Consider the following 21,158-nt stretch of genomic DNA (forward strand, 5'->3'; position numbering starts at 1 on the left):
GCCCTAGGTGATCCGAAAGGGAGAAGTCAGCTGCTGTTGGACCTGCACACCATGTAAGGAGAATGAATATGTCTTTGATGAGTATACCTGCAAGGCATGCCAGCTTGGGTCCTGGCCCACTGATGACCTTACAGGTATCTGTCACACTGTGTTAGCATGGCTACACCACTCCAGGTTCAGCTTGAAAAGGATCATAGACATAGGAGGAAGTGGCCAAATTTCTATGTGTTTTTTTAATCAGGAAGTTATTTTTATGTCATAATGAGCTTTCTTAGGAAAAGAAGCTTCCACAATGGTGGTACAAAGCACAAGGATCCCGGTTCGATCCCCCAGCTCCACACCTGCAAGGAAGTCACTTCACCAAGTGGTGAAGCAGGTCTGTAACGGTGTCTATCTTTCTCTCCCCCTCTCTGTCTTCCCCTCCTCTCTCCATTTCTTTCTGTCCTATCCAACAATGGCATCAATAACAACAACCGCAATAAAAAACAAGCTCAACAAAAGGGAATACATTTAAAAAATTCATGATAAAAACTACCTGTGAAGGTCTGTATATGAGTCAACAAATGGGAAATGGTTATCTGAAAAGGTCAGAAAGATAGTAAGAATTGAACATTGAACATTGGCTCTGCAAGTGTTAGATTATCTATTTGACACATAGTACAATATAAAACATGGCTGGGAGTATATATACATTTAAAATATTTACTAATGCTCAGAGAGAGGACAGAGAATCAGAGTATCACTCTGACCCATACTTTAGGAATCTACCTCAGGACCTCATGCTTTTTATTTCTTTCTTTTTTTTAATATTTATTTTATTTATTTATTCCCTTTGGTTGCCCTTGTTGTTTTATTATTGTAGTTATTATTGTTGTTGTCGTTGTTGGATAGGACAGACAGAAATGGAGAGAGGGAGGGGAAGACGGAGAGGAGGAGAGAAAGATAGACACCTGCAGACCTGCTTCACCGCCTGTGAAGCGACTCCCCTGCAGGTGGGGAGCTGGGGTTCGAACCGGGATCCTTATTCCGGTCCTTGTGCTTTGCGCCACCTGCGCTTAGCCCGCTGCACTACAGCCCGACTCCCGCTTTTTATTTCTTTATAGAGACAGCGAGAAATAGGAGAAGGAGAGAGGGAGAAAAGAAAGAGAGATACGTGCAGCACTGTTTCACCACTCATGAAGCCACCCACCCACCCAGCCACCCCCAATACACAGATGGAGATCTGGGGCTTGAACTTTTTTCCTTGGGCAAGATAGCATATGTATTCTGCAAGGGTGTGGCACTACCAGGAATATATATATGTGATTGCTTTTTGGAAAATTGTCGGGCTATCTCACAGGGGAGAGAGAAGGGACTGGAGCGGAGAGGGAACACTGATCTTTATTCACACAGGCACCTCAGAGTTGGGTGAACTAGCAAAATGGCCACCTCCTGCTACTTCTCTGCGTCTGGTTGCCTAGGTGAAAAGGGGCAAAGAGATAGAGGGGCAGAAGCAGAAGGGATTTTATGGGAGAAATTTCAGAAGTGACAAGTCGGGACAGGATTGGCTAGGAAACAAGGCACTGCAAGAACAGAGTTTCTCACGGGAATTGACAATACCCTGAGGGGACAATATGGTGGATGTGACCACATCTGCACAATTTCCCAACAGAGAATAGTTAGTAGAACCAGGGAAATAAGTTGGATAGAGACTATAGATTGCCACTGCAGAAAAGAGCTATTGTCTCTTAAACTAAATAATTCCTTGAATAATTTGATATCCACATTGTAGTAAAACAAATAAAATATGCAGGTAAAGTAGCTGCAGTATTGTAGGACATCAGGTTTTCTTTTACAAACACTGTAGAAATAAATGCATTGTTTAACTAAGATCAATAGACTGGTTTCAGGGAGAATCAGTTTGAGATGTCTTAAAGTGTTTCAAGAATGAAGAGATTTAACAACTTAACGTCTATATTAGAACAGGAAAATGTAATGGGGTTTGAAAATACAAGCATGTTTCTTAAGTTTACAAGAAATCTGTGATTTAGTGAGAGAAAATTCTCTATATAAGAACATATTCACTACTGCAAGTTCAAAGTGAACAAACACTTCTAGAAAAATGGGGTGCCATCCTAACCCTGGACAACCAGAGTGGATTTGGTCTTAAGTCATCATATTGATGTTCAAAAGATTAAATGAAGAGGATACTATCATCAAGGCTGTTAGTGGCACTCCCATCTTTCTTGTCCCCACCTGAAAGGAGCAAGCATCCTTCTTCTTGTTCCCACAAAAAAAGAAACAAGTCATTATTAAGTCTACTGTTTGCCTGGATATCCTTATCAGTCACCATTCAAGCCAGTATCACTCCTCTCCATTCCTACCACACTTTTTAAAACTAGGTGCTCATTATCTCATATTAAACTATACAGAAATTTTCCAGTTTTTCTCTTCTCCCAAATTTATGCCATATACCTTTGAGCTCACTTTGTATGCTGTTACTGAGTAATGTATTTGACATACAGGTTCATCTCTTTTTTTCTTTCAACTTTTTAAAAAAATTATCTTTATTTATTGGATAGAGACTGTCAGAAATCAAGAGGTGAGGGAGAAAGACAGAGAGATATATGCAGCATTGCTTCAACCCTTGCAAAGTTTTGACCCTGCAGAAGAGGACCAGGAGCTCAAACCTGAGCCCTTGTGCATTGCAACATGTACACTAAAATAGGTACACCACCACCTGGCCCCCATGCTAATGTTCTTTTTTTGTTTTTGAATTAATTTTATTGTTTTATGTTAAAGTATCATTAAGAAAGATTGGAGATAAGGGCTTTTTATTTTCTTTTTTTTAATATTTTATTTTTATTTATTTATTCCCTTTTGTTGCCCTTGTTGTTTTATTGTTGTAGTTATTATTGTTGTTGTCGTCATTGTTGGATAGGACAGAGAGAAATGGAGAGAGGAGGGGAAGACAGAGAGGAGGAGAGAAAGATAGACACCTGCAGACCTGCTTCACCGCCTGTGAAACGACTCCCCTGCAGGTGGGGAGCCGGGGTTCGAACCGGGATCCTTATGCCAGTCCTTGTGCTTTGCGCCACCTGCGCTTAACCCGCTGTACTACAGCCCGACTCCTTTGGGCTTTTTATTTTCTATCTCTCTTCTTTTTAAAAAAATTTTTATTTATAAAAAGGAAACACTGACAAAAAAAAACAAAAAACATTGGATAAGAGGGATATAACTCCATACAGTTCCCACCACCAGAATGCTGTATCTCATCCCATCCCCTGATAGCTTTCCTATTTTTTATCCCTCTGGAAGTATGGACCCAAGGTCATAATGGGGTGCAGAAGGTGGAAGGTCTAACTTCTATAATTGTTTCCCCATTGAACATGGGCATTGGCAGGTAGATCCACACTCCCACCCTGTCTCTCTCTCTCTTTCCCTAGTGGGGCAGGGTTCTGGGGAAGTGGGGCTCCAGGACACATTTGTGGGGTTGTCTGTCCAGGGAAGTCCGGTTGGCATCATGGTAGCATCTAGAACCTGGTGGTTAAAAAAAAGAGTTAACATATAGAGCCTTTTTTTTTTTTTTTTTTTTTTACTAATCATGAACCTAAAGGCTGGAAAAGTTCATATAAAGAGTTGGGAGGAGGAGGTCTCCACTTTGTAGATAACTAGTAGTCCTATGTTAGTTATATTCCAAAGAGCCTATGACTATACTTTTTTTTTTTAACCTGGGCCTGACATCTGATACACAGGTGGATCCAAGTTATTGTCTGGGGAGATGATGTCATGGCTGGAAAAGGACCAGAAAGCTGGATCAGGGAAGAGATCACATCAAATCGATGGGGTTTACAGTCAACAATATTTACACCCCTTTCCTTTTTATAAATAAAAATTATTTTAAATGACTGCTGGGAACAAATGGATTATGCAGAGACCATCCTCTTGTGATAATCTAGGTGGTGAAATAAAGCATAACTGAGTCCCAACAAAACTCTTTATGACTGTTAGCACTAGTAAAAGATCTGAGTTCAATAATTATTTAGAAAAACAGCAGTGGCAGTTAACTAACATGAATTATTCATTTGTATATGTGTTCATAGAAAACTGTGTGGAATCAGAGAAATAACTTATCAGGTAGGATGCATAAAGCCCAGGTCTGAACCCATGCATCACATAATAGGTGCAATAGTATTAGAGGAAGCTCTGTGCCATGGTGTCTCTCTCTTTATCTGCCTCTTTCTCTATCTGCCTCTCTTTGTAATTAAATCTGGAAAAATTTGGGGTGGTCTAGCCATAGATACTGCCTTTCTATATAAATGAAAAGGTGGCCCAAAGTAGTTAAACTGCCTCAGATTGCAAAGAAAGAGAGAAAGAAAGAGAAAAGAAGGAAGAAAAAGAAAGAAGCAAACCTGAAATACATGTTATGTACTCTTAAGAAAATATGTTAATTGACGCACAATTAGGGGTTGAGTTTTTGGATGCACATAAACATACATATATGTAGGAATGTATTTCATCAATATAATCATTAAAATAATTGGAAGGATACAGGAATTAGGTCTTAAATCAGAGATAGTCTGGAATGAATAGAATAAAGAGAAAAGGAAAGATTATAAATAAAGAATGAGGGAAAACATAGACTATGACCATCTTTTCATTTATATTCACTAATGAAAGTTATTAGCTGTTCCTAGTCTAAAATTCCCCAGACAGAGACTGGGCAGTGGTGCACACAGCAGATTGTGCATGTTGCTATGCTCAAGGACCCAGGTTCAAGCCCCTGAACCCCACATGCAGGGGGAAGTGTTCTAGAGTAGTGGAGCAGTGATGTTGGTGTCTCTCTTTTTCTTCCCCCTCTCTCCCTGCTTCTCTGTCTCTATAAGAAAAGAGAGAGAGAGAGAAAGAAAAAGAGAAGGAAGAAGGAAGGAAGGAAGGAAGGAAGGAAAGAAGGAAGGAAAGAAGGGAGGAAGAAAGGAAGGAAAAGAAGGATGGATGGATGGATGGATAGATGGATGGATGGATGGATGGAAGGATGGATGGATGGAAGGAAGGATGGAAGGGGGAAAAGGAAGGGATAGAGAGAAGAATGGAGGGATGGTAAAAGCCACTGGGAGTAGTGGAACCACTGTGCAGGCACCTAGTTCCAGCAATAACCCTGGCAAATGCATAAATACCTACATACACACAAAAAATAAACACATAGATAATATAAAAATCACCAAGTATCTACTTACCATCTATCTATTATCTATGTTATCAATAAGTAAAAAGGTTAATAAAATCCTGTCCTTCAAAAGATTATCATCTTCAGTATTGAGAGGTAATAATAGCTGTTGAATGTTGAAAAGAAGAAAAACCAGAAAAGGGTAGAAATTTGTTTCAATGGAAGCTGTTTAGATGACGTTTCAAGTTATGTCTCCAGGGAATGAGAAATATTTCACTCATTGGTACAGAGTTATGCCATGTCTGAAATTCTGGGTTCATTTCTAGATGGTACAATAAAAATTAAAGTTGTGGAGCCGGTCTTAGCTCACCTGGTAGAAAATACATGTTGCTAAGCAGCTGGTCCCCACTTGCAGCAGGGAGCTTCATGAATGGTGGAGCAGCACTGCAGGCATCTTTCTATCTCTCTCTCTATTAAGAAAAAATTAAAATAGTCACAAGGAACAATAGATTTATGCAGACAGTAAGTCCCAATATTAACCCAAGTATTGAAACAAATAAATGATGTTTTTTTATTAGATAAAGTTAAATATCAATAATTGATTATTATAGCCAGGTTAGTTGGGGGACTAAGTATCTGTGTTATTATACTTAATTTCACTATGATCTGAACACTTCTAGTGGTATCCGGACCTCCTTCTATTTTAAATACTTACAAGGACAAAAGGTCTTGACCTAACTGGCCTAAAGCTATAATTGATCTAGATGTTTGAAGAGCTTCATTTTCTGATACATTTTTAGAGAGCCATAAACAATTAATCCCCTTGTCAGAGTATGATCATTTTGCAAATCCAAGATAAATATTAGCAAGAGCTAGTATTTGTGCTTAGGGCCATAGTATAGGCAGTTGAGGAACTTGAGATATTAAGTCTATCTACCCCTCCCACATGTCATATTACTATTGATGGGACTAAATAGTGATAAGACTAAAATTTCACATCTTCCCTACCACCAAAAGTCTGTGCCCTCCTCCCTCCCCCCTAGGTAACCATAATAATTTGCCCCTTTTAAATATGGATTGTGTTGTGTCTGGTTGTTTATTATATGTATGTCTGTTCAGTTCTTTAAATTCCACATATGAGACCATCCTATAGTTTTCCTTTACCTCCTTGCTTATTTCACTAAGCATGATGTTCTCAAGTTTCATCCATTTCATCACAAAGGATGTAAAATTATCTTTTAATTGCTGAGTAATATTCCATTGAGTATATGTCCCATAACTTTTTTAACCAATCATCTGTGGAGGGATATTTTGGTTGCTTCCTAATTTTTGCTGTTGTAGATACGCAGCTATGAACATGGGGGGTGCATATATCCCTTCGAATTAGTGATATTATCTCTTTTGGACAAATGTCTAGGAGTGGAATTGTTGGGTCATAAAGGTATTTCTATCTGTATTTATTTAAGGATTCTGCATACTGTTCTCCATAATGGTTGTACCATTTTGCATTCACACCAGCAGTATATTAGAGTTCCTTTCTCTCCACATCTTTTCCAACATTTATCTTCTCCTGTTTTGTTGATAAAGGCCATTCTTACAGGTGTGAGGTGGTATCTCAGTGTGTTTTTGATTTGTATTTCTCTGGTGATGAGTGAATTAGAGCATTTATGCATATGTCTGTGGGCCATGCGTATATCTTCTTTGAATAACTCTCTATGCATGTTCTCTGCCCACTTTTTTATTAGGTTGTTCTTTTTCTTTTTGTTGAGCCGAATGAGTTCTATATAAAAGTTTGATATCAAGTGTCTGTCTAAAGTATGATGTGCAAATATGTTCTCCCATTTGCTGGGTTTCCTGTTTATGGAGTTTTCTTTTGATGTATGGAAGCTTTTTGATTTGATATAGTCCCACTTGTTTAGTCTTGCTTTTGTTTCCTTTGTCCATGGGGTGAAGTCTCCAAATATGTCTTTAGTGTTAATGTCATGAAATGTTTCACCAATATATTATTCTATGCATTTTATACTTTCAGGTCTGATATCCATATCTTTGATCCATTTTGAGTTAATTTTCGTGTATAGTGTTAACTGGTGGTCTAGTTTTATTTTTCTACATGTGGCTGTCCAATTCTGCTAACACCATTTGTTAAAGAGACTTTCTTTTCCCCAATGGTCAGATTTGGCCCCTTTGTCATATCTAAGGTATTTGCATATATATTGATTGAGTTCTGGGCTCTCTATCCTATTTCATTGGTCCATATGACCGTTTTTGTCCCAGTACCACACTGTTTTGTTTACTACTGCTTTGCAGTATAACCTAAAGTCAGGTATTGTGATGCCTCCATTTCTCTTCTTTTTCCTTAGGAGTGTTTTACTATTCATGGTTTTTTAGAGTTCCACACAAATTTTTGAATCATCTGTTTAATTTCCTTGAAATGTATCACTGGGATTTTAATAGAGATTGCATTGAATCTATAGATTGCTTTTGGCATAATTGCCATTCTAGTCATACTTATTCCCCCAATCTATGAACAGGGCATGTTCTTCCATTTCTTTGTGTCATCCTCTATTTCTTTTAACAGTGTCTTGTTTTTCTTACAAAGATCCTTTACCTCCTTTGTTAGATTTGTTCCTAGATATTTGATCTTCTTGAATTCAATTGTGAATGGTATTACTTCCTTCAGTTTCATTTTTTCTTACTCATCTTTTGCATAAAGAAATGCCACAGATTTATGGGTATTGATTTTGTAGCCTGCTACTTTACTGAATTTATTGATGATTTCCAGTAGTTTCTTGGCAGAGTTTCTGGGGTCTTCTAGGTATATCAACATATCATCTGTGAATAATGAGACTTTAAATTCATCCTTTCTAGTTTGTATTCCTTTGGTATCTCTTTCTTGCCTTATTGCTATAGCAAGGATTTCTAGGACTATGTTGAATAAAAATAGTGAGAGTGGGCACCCTTGTCTAGTTCCTGATTTTAGGCGGAAAGCTTTCAATTTTTCCCCATTGACTGATATTAGCTGTGGGTTTATCATACATGGCCTTTATTATGTTAAGGAATTTTTATTCCACTCCCAATTTCTCTAGGGGCTTTATCACAAATGGGTGTCATACCTTGTCGAATGCTTTTTCTGCATTGATTGATAGGATCATGTGATTTTTTATCTGTGATTTTTATCTTTCCTTTTGTTGATATAGTGGGTTATATTTATTGACTTATGGATATTAAACCATCTCTGTTTCCCAAGGATGAATCCCACTTGATCTTGGTGGATTATTCTCTTACTATATTGTTGTATTCAATTAGCCAAGATTGTGTTGAGGATTTTTGCATCAATATTCATCAGGGATATATGTCTATAGTCTTCTTTTTTGGTGGAGTCCTTTCTTGCTTTTGGGATCAGAGTGATGTTAGTCTCATAGAATGTATTTGGGAGTGTCCCCTCTTCTATTTTCTGGAAGTTTGAGGAGGATGGGTATTAGTTTTTCTTTGAATATTTTGTAAAATCTATTAGTATAGCCATTTTTTAGTGATTTTACCATAGCATTCTCTCTTTTTCTCTTGGTGAGTGTAGCTAGTGGCTTATCTATTTTATTTATCCTTTCAAAGAACCAACTCTTGGTTTCATTAATCTTCTCAATGGTCTTCTTATTTTCTATTTCATTGATTTCTGATCTGATTTAGACTATTTCCTGTTTCCTGCTGACTGTTGGTTCTTTTTGTTTTTCCACTGCTAGTTGATTGAGGCGGGTTGTTAGATGGTTTACTAGTGATTTCTCCTGTTTATTAATGTGGGCCTGTACTGCTATGAACTACCCTCTCAGCACTGCTTTTGCTGCATCCCATAGGGTCTGGTAAATGGTTTCTTCATTTACATTGGTATCAAGATAATTCTCAATTTCTTTTTTGATCTCTTCAATGACTCACTTATTCTTAAGCAGGATATTGTTTAGTCTCCAGGCTTTGGGGAAATTTCTTTTCATTTTTATGTTGTTTTCTAGTTTCAAGCCTTCATGGTCTGAGAGAATGCATTTTATAAGTTTAATATTTATCTATCTGTTTAGACTTTCTTTGTGGCCCAGCATATAGTCAATATTTTTAAATGTTCCTTGTGTACTTGAGAAGAATGTGTATTCATTACTTTTTTTTATGCTTTTCAACCTTTGCTGAAACCTTTAAAATTAAGCTTCAGCTTTATTTTTTTTTATTTAAGAAAGTATTAATTAACAAAACCATAGGGTAGGAGGGGCACAATTCCACACAATTCCCACCACCCATTCTCCATATCCCACCCCCTCCCCTGATAGCTTTCCCATTCTCTATCCCTCTGGGAGCATGGAACCAGGGTCATTGTGGGTTGCAGAAGGTAGAAGGTCTGGCTTCTGTAATTGCTTCCCCGCTGAACATGGGCGTTGACTGGTCGGTCCATACTCCCAGTCTGCCTCTCTCTTTCCCTAGTAGGGTGGGTCTCTGGGGAAGCAGAGCTCCAGCACACATTGGTGGGGTCTTCAGTCCAGGGAAGCCTGGCCAGCATCCTGATGACATCCGGAACCTGGTGACTGAAAAGAGAGTTAACATACGAAGCCAAACAAGTTGTTGAGCAATCATGAACCCAAAGCTTAGAATAGTGGAGAGGAAGTGTTAGGGGGATACTCACTGCAAACTCTAGTGTACTTCTACTTTCAGGTATATATTTTGCAGTAGTTTACGGATACGTGTGAACATATGCTCTCTCTCACAGAAACTGGTCTATATCTAGGTTTTGGGACTTTGTTAGAAAGTGAACCACCTGAGATGGTATTAGAGTATACTATGAAAGGAAAGGTCTCACCCGAGTAATGAAGCTGAAGGGTTGTCATTCCACACGTGTAATCTCTGGACACAGTCTGAAGTGAAGCATGTTGAGGTGACAATCGTGTTGGTTAGGTTGTGATCGGCAGATGCCATATTATTTGATATGGATTGGGAGAGGCATACCGGAAAGTAGGCATGAAGGTCTATTTTATCAGAGAATAAGATAGCTGTACCTGCCCTTTTCTGTGAGTTAGTAGCTTAGAACATCTTGCTTCAGCCTCTTATATTCAGTTTCCTTTTGACTTTTCTTTGGATGTGTGTTTCCTGAAGACATATAATGGATGGATTCTGTTCTTTCATCCATTTAGCTACTCTGTATCTTTTGACAGGTGAATTTAGGCCATTCACATTTGAGGTGATTATTAATATATGTAGTTTACTTATGTCAATTTCTGTAGTGAATTCCTCATGAATTTGTTTTGTGTTCTTTGCAAGTCTCTGTTCCCTGTTTTGTTTTGTGGTTACCCTGTGTATAATAACTAGCATTGTGTATCTAGAAGTCTTTTTAAAGTTGATCTTGATTAACAAACATTTGATAAGACTTTTTTGTCTCTTAATTCCCTCCCCTATTTGCTTGTTGTTCTTTCCTGTTTTACTGTGTTTTTGTTTCTAGTCTACTGCTGTTCATCTCACTGAGAATGTGTGTTTGTTTCCTCCTTTCCTGTAAGACTCCATTCACTATTTCTAATAAGCTGGGGTTGATTGTGGCAAATTTCTTTAGCTTTTGAGTATTTGGAAATACTCAAAAACTTTATTTATCCCTCATACCTGAAGGATAATTTTACGGGATACAAAATTCTTCGCTGAAATTTCTTCTCCCTTAGTGCCTTGAATATGCCATCTCACTTTCTCCTTGCCTCTAGGGTTTGTTAAAGAAAAGTCTGATGAAAGTATTTCTCCCTTTATATGTAACTTCTTTCATTTCCCTAGAAGCCTGAACAATTTTCTCCTTGTCATTGAGTTTTAATAGTTTTATAATAATATGCCTTGGTGTTGATCGTTTTGCATTTGTGAACATGGGTGATCAATCTGCCTCCAAAATAGGTATATTCTGAGGATTGCCTAGGTGAGGAAAATTTTCATCTAAAATTTCTCTGAAAATTACCTCTGGGCCTTTGACCTGGTCTACTCCCTCAGGTATCCCTATAACTCATATATTCAACCTTTTTATGGAGTCTGCAATTTGAGAGAGTAGCTTCATTCTTTCTCTCTCATCTTTGAATTGAAAAAGTGGGCTAATTGTGTCTTCTAGGTTGGAAATTCTTCCTTCTGCATGTGTAAGTCTATTACATAAGTTTTTAGCCTGAGATTGAACTGTAATTAAAGATGTCTTTCAGTCCTTGCAGTTCTGTTTGAAATTTTTCCTCCATAATGTTTAACTGATTAGTGAACTCTGCTTTGAGTTGTTCTTTCACACTTTGTAGCTTCTTATCAAATTCCAAAGAAAAATGCTCTTGAAACTCTTTATATTCTTGTAAAGTTCTCATAAGATTTCTATAGTCTGTCTCTGATAGACTTTATCTGGAATTTATTGGATTTCGTCCGATTTACTTCTCTTAGTTTGATGTGACATGCTATTTAACTTTTTGCCTCTTTGTTTCGCCTGTATGGTGTTGGTCATATCAGCTAGCAGGTGATGCTATTGTGGTCTTTGCTGCCCACTTATTTGAATCTGCTGGGCAGGGGAGGGGTGTTTTCAGCTACCTTGTGGGCTGAGATTTGTCTTTGTCTTAAACTCAGACTGAGAAAAAACAAAACCAAACAGAACCCTGAGTCAAAAATTGAGAGGTTTTAAGCTCCAATTTTCTTTCTTCGGGGGAGTCTGCTAACTGTGCTACTGTCCAAGATGGTGTGGGTCAGTGCCCAGTGCCATCAGCCCAGAGCGCTCATTTTAACTGACCAAATCTTCCAACCCACTCCCATTTCCCTAACTGCACATGCTGGCACCCACCTGAGGCTGTTGATTTTTTTTCAGCTGTAGGTTATGTGTCCAATTCAGTCTCTTGTTGTGTTTAATAGTTGTATCTGGGAGAGCAAAGATCTGATTGCAGCTACTCCATAAACCACGCCTCCCAGAACTAAATGCTGTTTTTTAATACAATGAATATGTGCATGCAAAAATTTTTTGAAAGAGCAGAATTTGATATCTCATGCAAGATATCTCATTTAAGTAGTGTGCCTACTTTGCCATGTGTGTGACCCAGGTTCAAGACAGGCCTCTATCACACTGAAAGAAGCTTGAATGGTGTGGTATCTTTCACTTTCTCTCTTGGTCTCATTCTTTGTCTATATATCTGAAAAACTCTAACTGGAGCAGTATAGCCCTGACAAGAGAATATATATATATATATATATATATATATATATATATATATATATATATATATTGTTTTAATTTTTTAAATTAATTAATTTATTTTCCCTTTTGTTGCCCTTGTTGTTTTTCATTTTTGTTGTAGTTATTGTTAGTGATGTTGTCATTGTTGGATAGGACAGAGAGAAATGGAGAGAGGAGGGGATGACAGAGAGGGAGAGAGAAAGACAGACACCTGTAGACCTGCTTCACCGCCTGTGAAGCGACTCCCCTGCAGGTGGGGAGCTGGGAGCTCCAACCTGAATCCTTATGCCAGTCCTTGCACTTGCACCACTTGCACTTAACCCACTGCGCTACCACCGACTCCCAAGAGAATATATATTTTAAATTTTTTATTATCTTTATTTATTTATTGGATAGAGACAGAAATGGAGAAGGGGGAGTGGGTGGTAGTGCAGCAGGTTAAGCACAGGAGGTGCAAAGCACAAGGACCAGAGTAAAGATCCTAGTTTGAGCCCTCAGCTCCCCACCTGCAGGGAGGTCACTTCACAAGTGATGAAACAGGTCTGTGGGTATCTGTCTTTCTCTCCCCCTCTCTGTCTTCCCCTCCTCTCTCCATTTCTTTCTGTCCTTTCCAACAACAAGGACAACAATAATAACTACAACAATAAAAAGGGGGGCAACAAAAGGGAATAAGTAAATGAATAATTTTTAAAAAAATTTAAAAAAAAAAGAAATGGAGAAGGGGAAGATAGAGAGGAAGAGAGACAGAGAGACATCTGCAACCCTGCTTCACCACTTGCAAAGGTTTCCCCCTGCAGGTGGGGACTGGGGGCTGGAACTTAGATGCTCAACCATGCATGCCACCACCTGGACCCCAAAAGAATATATTTTTTTAAATATTTATTTTATTTATTCCCTTTTGTTGCCCTTGTTGTTTTAGTTGTAGTTATTATTGTTGTTGTCGTTGTTGGATAGGACAGACAGAAATGGAGAGAGGGAGGGGAAGACAGAGAGGGGGAGAGAAAGATAGACACCTGCAGACCTGCTTCACCGCCTGTGAAGCGACTCCCCTGCAGGTGGGGAGCCGGGGTTCGAACCGGGATCCTTATGCTGGTCCTTGTGCTTTGCGCCACCTGTGCTTAACCCGCTGTGCTACAGCCCGACTCCCCCAAAAGAATATTTTTAAGATAGAAAATGACAAAAGTAAAATAAGTGAGAAGAATGTCTTGCATGTGGAATATAGGAAATTAGGGGGGAAGTATGGGGAAAGTGTGGAAAAAAAAATGAAATAAACAAGGTGCTCCACAACAAACTTGGAAGGTTTTGTAAGATATAATAAATGTTAATGTTTATCTGAGGTTAAGTGCACATGTAAGGATCTGGTTTGAGCCCCTGGCTCCCCACCTGCAAGGGAGTTGCTTCACAGGTGGTGAAGCTGCTTTGCAAGTGTCTATCTTTCTCTCCCCCTCTCTGTCTTCCCCTCCTCTCTCCATTTCTCTCTGTTCTATCTAGCAGAGACAACATGAATAACAACAATAATAACTACAACAACAACAAAAAAAGGGCAACAAAAGGGAAAATAATTTTTTTTAAAAATCCTCCATCCTTATCATGCTTGCATTCCAGTGAAGAGGATAGTTTTAAAGAAGCCATTGTTACCGGTTGGGGGAGATAGCATAATGGTTTTGCAAACAGACTCATGCCTGAGGTTCCTAAGTCTCAGGTTCATTCCCCTGCACCACCTAGAGCTGAGCAGTACTCTGATGTTGCTCTCTGTGTGTCTCTCTCTCTGAATCTCTCTCAAAAATAAAATATTTAAAAAGAAAGTAATTATTACCTCCAAGAATATCCAAATATTAAGTAAGAAATAAAGTGTGACCACTGTGTTTATTACTATTATTATTTAAAAGCAACAACAGAAAGAGAATTGTAGTTCATTTAGAGACAGAATAGGGAGTGCCAGAGGAAGCTATGCCACCACAGTGATAACTAGGACTTGGTACCTGCATGATGAATCTTATCATTCCAGAAGATTTCTTCCTTCCTTTCTTCCTTCCTTCTTTCCTTCCTTCCTTTCTTTCTTTCTCTCTTTCTTTCTTTCTTTTTTCATTTTATTGGAGGACTGGTGTTAGCATATGGGCACATCAAGGCCCCAAAAGACCCCTATCACACATCCCAGTGCCCTATCCCCAGAGTCTTCTGCTTTGCTTTCAAACCCCATGCCCTGTCCAAGGTTTGCTTTGTGTTTTCTCTTCTGGTTTAAGTTTCATTAACGAGTGACATCTGTCCTTCCTTTTTGAACTTATCTCACCAATTCCAAATGAGCTATTCTATTACTTCAGATCTTTAGCTGCTTGTCCTCAAGCCAAAGCCATGGAACAACATCCAGATTGCCTTGCCAACACTGGCAGTCTTCAAGAAAAAGGAACAACAACAACAAAAAAGAATGAATGTTTTATTTTTTTCACAAAGGAATTCAGAGGACAGCTTTATGACAGGAAGTTAAGATGGGCCCCTGCTGTTTCCTGCACAAAGGAATTTCGCTCTAGCGTGCTTGCAGACCTGTACCAGAGAAGGAAGGCTGTGCATGTTGACATTTTAATGTCTCTGGGAACATTCTCAAGGAAGTGCCTTTGGTTCCCTGAGCTACCAAATTACTTTGGATGTTGGTCCCTTTGCATCTTCTCTCAATGGGGTTGAGGGTAGGGGAGGGGAGGATAGAGTTAAACAAAAGGGATCTGGCAGAAATCTAGGATGTACCTCAGAGAGCTAGAATCACTGACAGTTCTCCACCATTTGAGTGACTCTCTTCTCAGGAGCCAGTATGACCCAATTTTCTTGGTTCTTTTTTTACATTCTTGCCTTATAATCAATAACTTCATTAAAAAACACACAGGAAATAAAGTGCAATAATAAATAATAAAGGAAATGAAGAGTTGACACAACGCATAAAGCATTGGGGGACAGGTGGTGGCCCACCTGGTTGAGCTCACATATTACTATGCACAAGGACCCAGGTTCAATCCCCCAGTCCCCACCTGCAAGGGGAAAGCTTCATAAGCAGTGAAGCAGTGTTGTAGGTGTCTCTCTCTCTCCTTCTCTATCTCCCCGTATGCTCTCAATTTCTGGTTGTCTCTATCAGATAAATAAATAAAGATAATAAAAGAAAAATTAGAAAAAAGACAAGCATTGGGCTTTCAAGTATAGGATTCCAAGTTCAATCCCTAGCATTGCAGGTGCCAAAGTGGTGCCCTGGTTCTTTCTCTCCTATCACTTTCTCGTTAATAAATAAGTAAATCTTTTTCAAAGCCTTGTGACTGTTGCTTTTCATCTTCAATAATTATAAGTATCTTTCGAATTTTATTTTCAAGGGGCTGGGTTGTGGTGCACCCAGATTAAGCACACACATTACCATGTACAAAGACCTGGTTTCAAGACCCCAATCTCCATTGTAGTGGGAAGTTTCATGAGCAGTGGAGCAGTGCTGTAGGTCTCTCTTTCTCTTTCTCCCACTATCTCTCTCCACTTCTCTTTCTGTCTTTCTTTGTCTCTCTGTCCCTCTTTCTATCTGAAAAGTTGAACTAGAGCAATGACACCCAGGTGATGAAAAATAAAATAGGCCTGGGGAAACAGCATAGTGGCTCTGTATTTTTATATGCTTGAGGTTCTACAATCCCAGGCTCAATCCCCAACACTACATGAGCCAGAGATGAGCAGTGCTCAGTGCACTTTTTATCTTTCTTTATACATCTCTCTCATTAAAATAAATTGCATATTTAAATGAAAAATAAAATAAAAGTTGAAAAAGGAAACAAGAGCTGGCAAAATAACTCATCTGGAAAGTGTACCTGCTTGGTTACATGAATGACTTAGCTCACCTCTGCAGCACTGGGTGGGGGGTGGGGAGTGGAAGATCAGTACTATGCTGTCTTTTCCTTTCTTCCTCTTTCTCTGGCTCTTTGTATCTGAAAACATCAGGGGAATGAAGCCCCTGTGTCAACAGCAACAAAGACTATAGCTACAATAACAAAAGGAAATCAATTCTACAAGCAGAAATATAATATCCTAAGGAAAATGACAAATCATATTTTAGGAACGTTTGTGTACACAAATAAATATGTTTCAAGAATATCAAAGCTCCTTAGACAAGTCACTGGCCATTTCATATTCACCTTCCCATATGTGGAACCACCCTTTATACTATTTCAATGTAGATAAGCTATCAAAGAAAGTGCTTAAGCTGTATAATCCTTTTTAAGATTTTATTTCTTTGTTTATGAGAAGGGAGGAGAGATAGAGAACTAGAACTGATATATGTACCTCCAGGAATCAAAAACGGGACTTCACACCAGAGTCCAGCACTTTTATCTACTGGACCACAAAAATTACTGTTCACTTTATTGTTGTCTAACCAGAGTAATACCCCTCTCTGGACTATGGTTATTTGAGGGAATAAACCTGGAACCTCAAAGCTTCAGGTCTGAAAATCATTTTATATAATTACTATAGTACCACTACAAATGATAAAAGCATTGCACACAGCTTAGGCAATGTGGAAACACCAAAAATGCACCTTGAGTCCTAACAATGCTGAATGGTATGTGCCATTTTATTACTGTCTCTGAGATTTTCTGGTGTTATTTCAATATTCACTTTAGATATTTTTTTCTTACTAACCAAGGATAACACAAGTTTTTGTCCTTCCCAGAAAGGATTGAGAATCAATCATTTTCAACAATATTTACATGATGCCTCACTCACTATAGTTTTCAAATAAAGCAAAAAGGAGCTTTGAAGTGACGCAGGTCTTTGCCTTGATCTTTTTTTCCATTGTCATTTGCTACAAAGGTGGTTTTTACCCAGTATCATGTTACTAAAATTATCCATAAGTGGAAGCCTTCTAAATCTAAATATATCATTCAGATTTCCCACCTAATCTCCATACTTAATATGCAACTGACAACTTGGTATATTTATGTTAATATATAATAGCTCAAATTCTCCATTTCTGAAGCTAAAGCCCCTGATTTTGCCTCCTTGCTCACAATGGAATCTCTATATTTTATTTTACTTTATTTAATTTTTAAAAATTATCTTTATTTATTGGATAAAGAGAGCCAGAAATTGAGAGGGAGGGAAGGAGAAGTTAGAGAGGGAGAGTGACAAAGAGACATCTTTGCCCTACTTCACCACTTGTGAAGATTTTCCCCAGCCAGTGGGTACCAGGGGCACGAACCTGGGTCCTAATGCACTGTAACATGTGCATTCAATCAGGTGCACCACCACGTGGCCCCTAGAGAATCTCTATATTTTACCAAATGGTAATTCTATTCTTTCCTACCAAACATGGTTTACTTGGAGTCACTGTTTGATTGCTCACATAGTCTTTAGTCAACTAGTCAAAAAAAAAAAAATCAGTTCCTCCTAATTAAATACAAAACTCTACTGTTGCTCATTACCTCCAACATGATAAGCTCCTTGCACTACTGAAATGTTATAACTAGTCATAACTTTTCTTTTGTCTAGATATAGTTATTTTGCAATATTTTTATTAGTGATTTAATAATGATTGACAAGATTGTGGGATAAGAGAGCTACAATTCCATACAATTACCACCACTAGGATTCCATATTTTATCCCCTCCATTGGCTATTCTTTATCCCTCTGGGAATATGGACCAAAGATCTTTATGGGATGCAGAAGGTGGGAGGTCGGCTTATATAATTGCTTCTTGGCTAGACATGGGTGTTGATAGGTTGATCCATACCCCCAACTTATTTCTATCTTTTCCTAGGGGGGAAGTAGAGTTCCAGGACATATTTAGGAGGTCCTCTGTCCAGAGAAGTCAGGTTGGTATCATGGTAGCACCTGCAACTTAGTGGCTGAAAAGCATTAAGATAAAAAGCAGAACAAATTGCTTACTAATCAAGAACCTAAATGCAGGAATATAGAAGATGAGATTTGGGGTCTTCATGGAAGAAATTAGGAAGTCTATTTTAGGTATATTCCAAGGTGTTGGTATGCATGAGACCCCTTCTGTTTCATTTAGTTTAAATCCCCCCTGCTTAACACTATTCTATTTACATAACCACTTCATTCTATTTACATAACCACTGTTAACAAGTTTCACCCTCCCTCCAGGGCATTTGTGGTTCAGTGATAGGATTCTCTCCTAATCTACCCCCTCTTTGTCACACTCTGATTTTCACCAGTCACTTTTCTCTCCACCCTCTCTATATCACATCCTGTTTCCACCCTACTTGGCAAGTATATATAAAGACAGCATTGTGAGTTTTACTGTACTTTGAGTTTAACTTAGCTCGTCGTAGATTGTGCTGCGTCCTGCATGAATAAAGAGATATTGCCTACAGCTCAACCATGAGTCCCTGGTTGTCTGTTACCCACCCGTGAAGCCAGCCCGGCAAAAACAACATAACCCATCGAAAACAACATATGGCGCCACAACGTGGGACCAGACCTGTGCAAATCCCAGATAAGTGAAGACTTTGCCTACCTATGCACTATGGTCTTCTCTTCTACTTATGAAGAGGTTTGCCAAAGCCTCTACTGTTTCATTATGAGACAGTTTCTCTGTCTCTGGAACATTTTACTCTGGGCCACACTTCGGTTCCCTTACCGGGAACTTTGGTTTCTTATGACCGGGATCATAGAGCTCTGGAGATGCACGGAGATTTCTCCTTGGACTTTCTGGATTCCCTCTCCCATGTTTCCTGAGGAAAAGGACTACATTTTGCTCCGGGCCACAATTTGGTTCTTTATGACCGTGATCATAGACCTTGGGGATTTCCAATGGGACTTTCTGGACTTCTTCTCGAATGTTTCCCGTGGAGAAGGACTACTCTAATTTGAAGAACATTCTTGAGTACCCTGGCAGTTCCCAAGTATGGAGACACGTGGTTAGTTCTACTCTCCTGATTGGATTCTTTCTTCAATGGGAAGACGCTTTTAAAAATGGGTGCCTGAAGCAATCCAGCAGGAACAGTCAGAAGCACCCTAAATGGAATTTCGAGGAGCTTTTTGGACTAGAACGCCCTCCGGGGACTCTTAATCCTACATGGTGAGATCTTGATAATCTGGTTCAAGTTGCGTTTTCATAAGAGAATGATTTGAATGACTGAATTTTTGTTTGACATTGACTTAAAAAAAATGCTGGACGCAGCCATGATTTCTAGAGACATCCAGAAACAATCCAAAAAGTTGTTTTTCCCCTCCTTTGATTTCTCTTTTACGTCTTGACATGAATCTGAAACGTTTAATCCTGAAAACTGTATGAGTTATGGGTGGGGCAGATAGTGCAATGATTATGTTAATTATTCTCATGCCTGAGGCTTTTAACTGTGGTTCTTCTGTTTACCTTTCCACATTTTATTGAGTTTAAACTGTTTAAACAACCTTAAAATCATACTAGAAAGGACTTCCAATTATAATCGAGTTATCAATTATAGTCAACTTCTAATCTGCTACAAGTTTTGTTTGACAAGTAAGTGAATTTCAGCTGTCAAGTCTTCACATGAAAAAGCATCTACTCAAATAGAATTCCCGGAAATCCATTTGGACCCCTGTTCTCTGACATCGCCCCCGGAAACCAATGATGTGACCTGGCACGACCTGAAGAAACAGATTCACAGACTCCAAAGCTCACTCTCTACAGAAAAGCAAAATTCTGGTGGCCGACATTCCCCATTGAGACAGATGTGCAGCGTTTCATCCTCTGGCAATTTTTCTGTGGTCAGCTACTTTGGATTGACACCTCCATCGGACTTACTGGTACATGCTGCTGTGTTTCTCAAAGACTAACTTCAGCCAGTTGCCTTGAGACTTTATAGACCATGTCCCCTCGCCTGCAGGCTCGTCCCCAGAGGCAGAAAATTCCCCCTCCTTATTAGGTTATGCCCACAGAGGCATGAAGCGCCCCAAGAGGCAAGAGATGCCCACAGAGGCAGGAAACGCCCTTTGAGGCAAGAGATGCCCCCAGAGGCATGAAGCATTCCCAGAGGCAAGAAATGCCATTTCGCCTGCTAGGCCTTGCCCTTTGAGGCAAGAAACGTTCCCTTTGGCATCACACTGGTTATTGCTGTTCGCTTATTTTGTTTTCCATGTCTTATGTCAGTTCTTTTGAAAACGCCTGTACGATATAGGTTTCTGTTCACCCCACAATGGCCATCAGTTAAAAAGAAAGGGGGAATTGTTGGTATGCATGAGACCCCTTCTGTTTCATTTGGTTTCAATCCCCTCTGCTTAACACTATTCTATTTACATAACCACTTCATTCTATTTACATAACCACTGTTAACAAGTTTCACCCTCCCTCCAGGGCATTTGTGGTTCAGTGATAGGATTCTCGCCTAATCTACCACCTCTTTGTCACACTCTGATTTTCACCAGTCACTTTTCTCTCCACCCTCTCTATATCACATCCTGTTTCCACCCTACTTGGAGAGTATAAAAACAGCTGCTCTTCTGATTAAAGACACCTGGAAATTGCTTTCCGGCTCCGAGAGTTCCAGAGTGTATCTCCTGCAGAAGTTAGTGCGGCACGAGTTCCTGATCCCTCTCCCACGCAGCAGCCTAGATCGGCTCCAGTTGTGTTCTCTCCAAGCCAGAGAGCACTAGCTCGGGAAGAAGTACCCTCAGGCTATCCCGGCACCAAGGGACCCAAGACTTTACTAATTTTTGCCTGGACCTGACAGCTAATATGCAGCTGGGCTAAAAGTATTGTATGGGAAGATGGTGTCATAGATGGGAATAAGACTAGAAAACTGAGTAAGGGCAGAGAGTAGATCTCAAATATGGGAAAAGTAACTAAATAAATACCATTA

General features: G+C 39.2%; 1 protein-coding gene across 2 annotated transcripts in view; it reads left to right on the forward strand.

Moving 5' to 3' along the window:
- The window catches only part of GRM5 (glutamate metabotropic receptor 5), a 654,830-nt gene that overhangs the window by 565,838 nt on the left and 67,834 nt on the right, over window positions 1-21,158 (forward strand). For both annotated transcript variants that reach the window (XM_007534501.3, XM_060176672.1), the window contains exon 7: window positions 8-134. In XM_007534501.3, coding sequence (XP_007534563.2) covers window positions 8-134 — 127 coding nt within the window. The remainder of the gene's footprint in view (window positions 1-7; window positions 135-21,158) is intronic.

This window comes from Erinaceus europaeus, chromosome 17 (assembly GCF_950295315.1).
Source record: "Erinaceus europaeus chromosome 17, mEriEur2.1, whole genome shotgun sequence".
Taxonomy (NCBI): Eukaryota; Metazoa; Chordata; class Mammalia; order Eulipotyphla; family Erinaceidae; genus Erinaceus; species Erinaceus europaeus.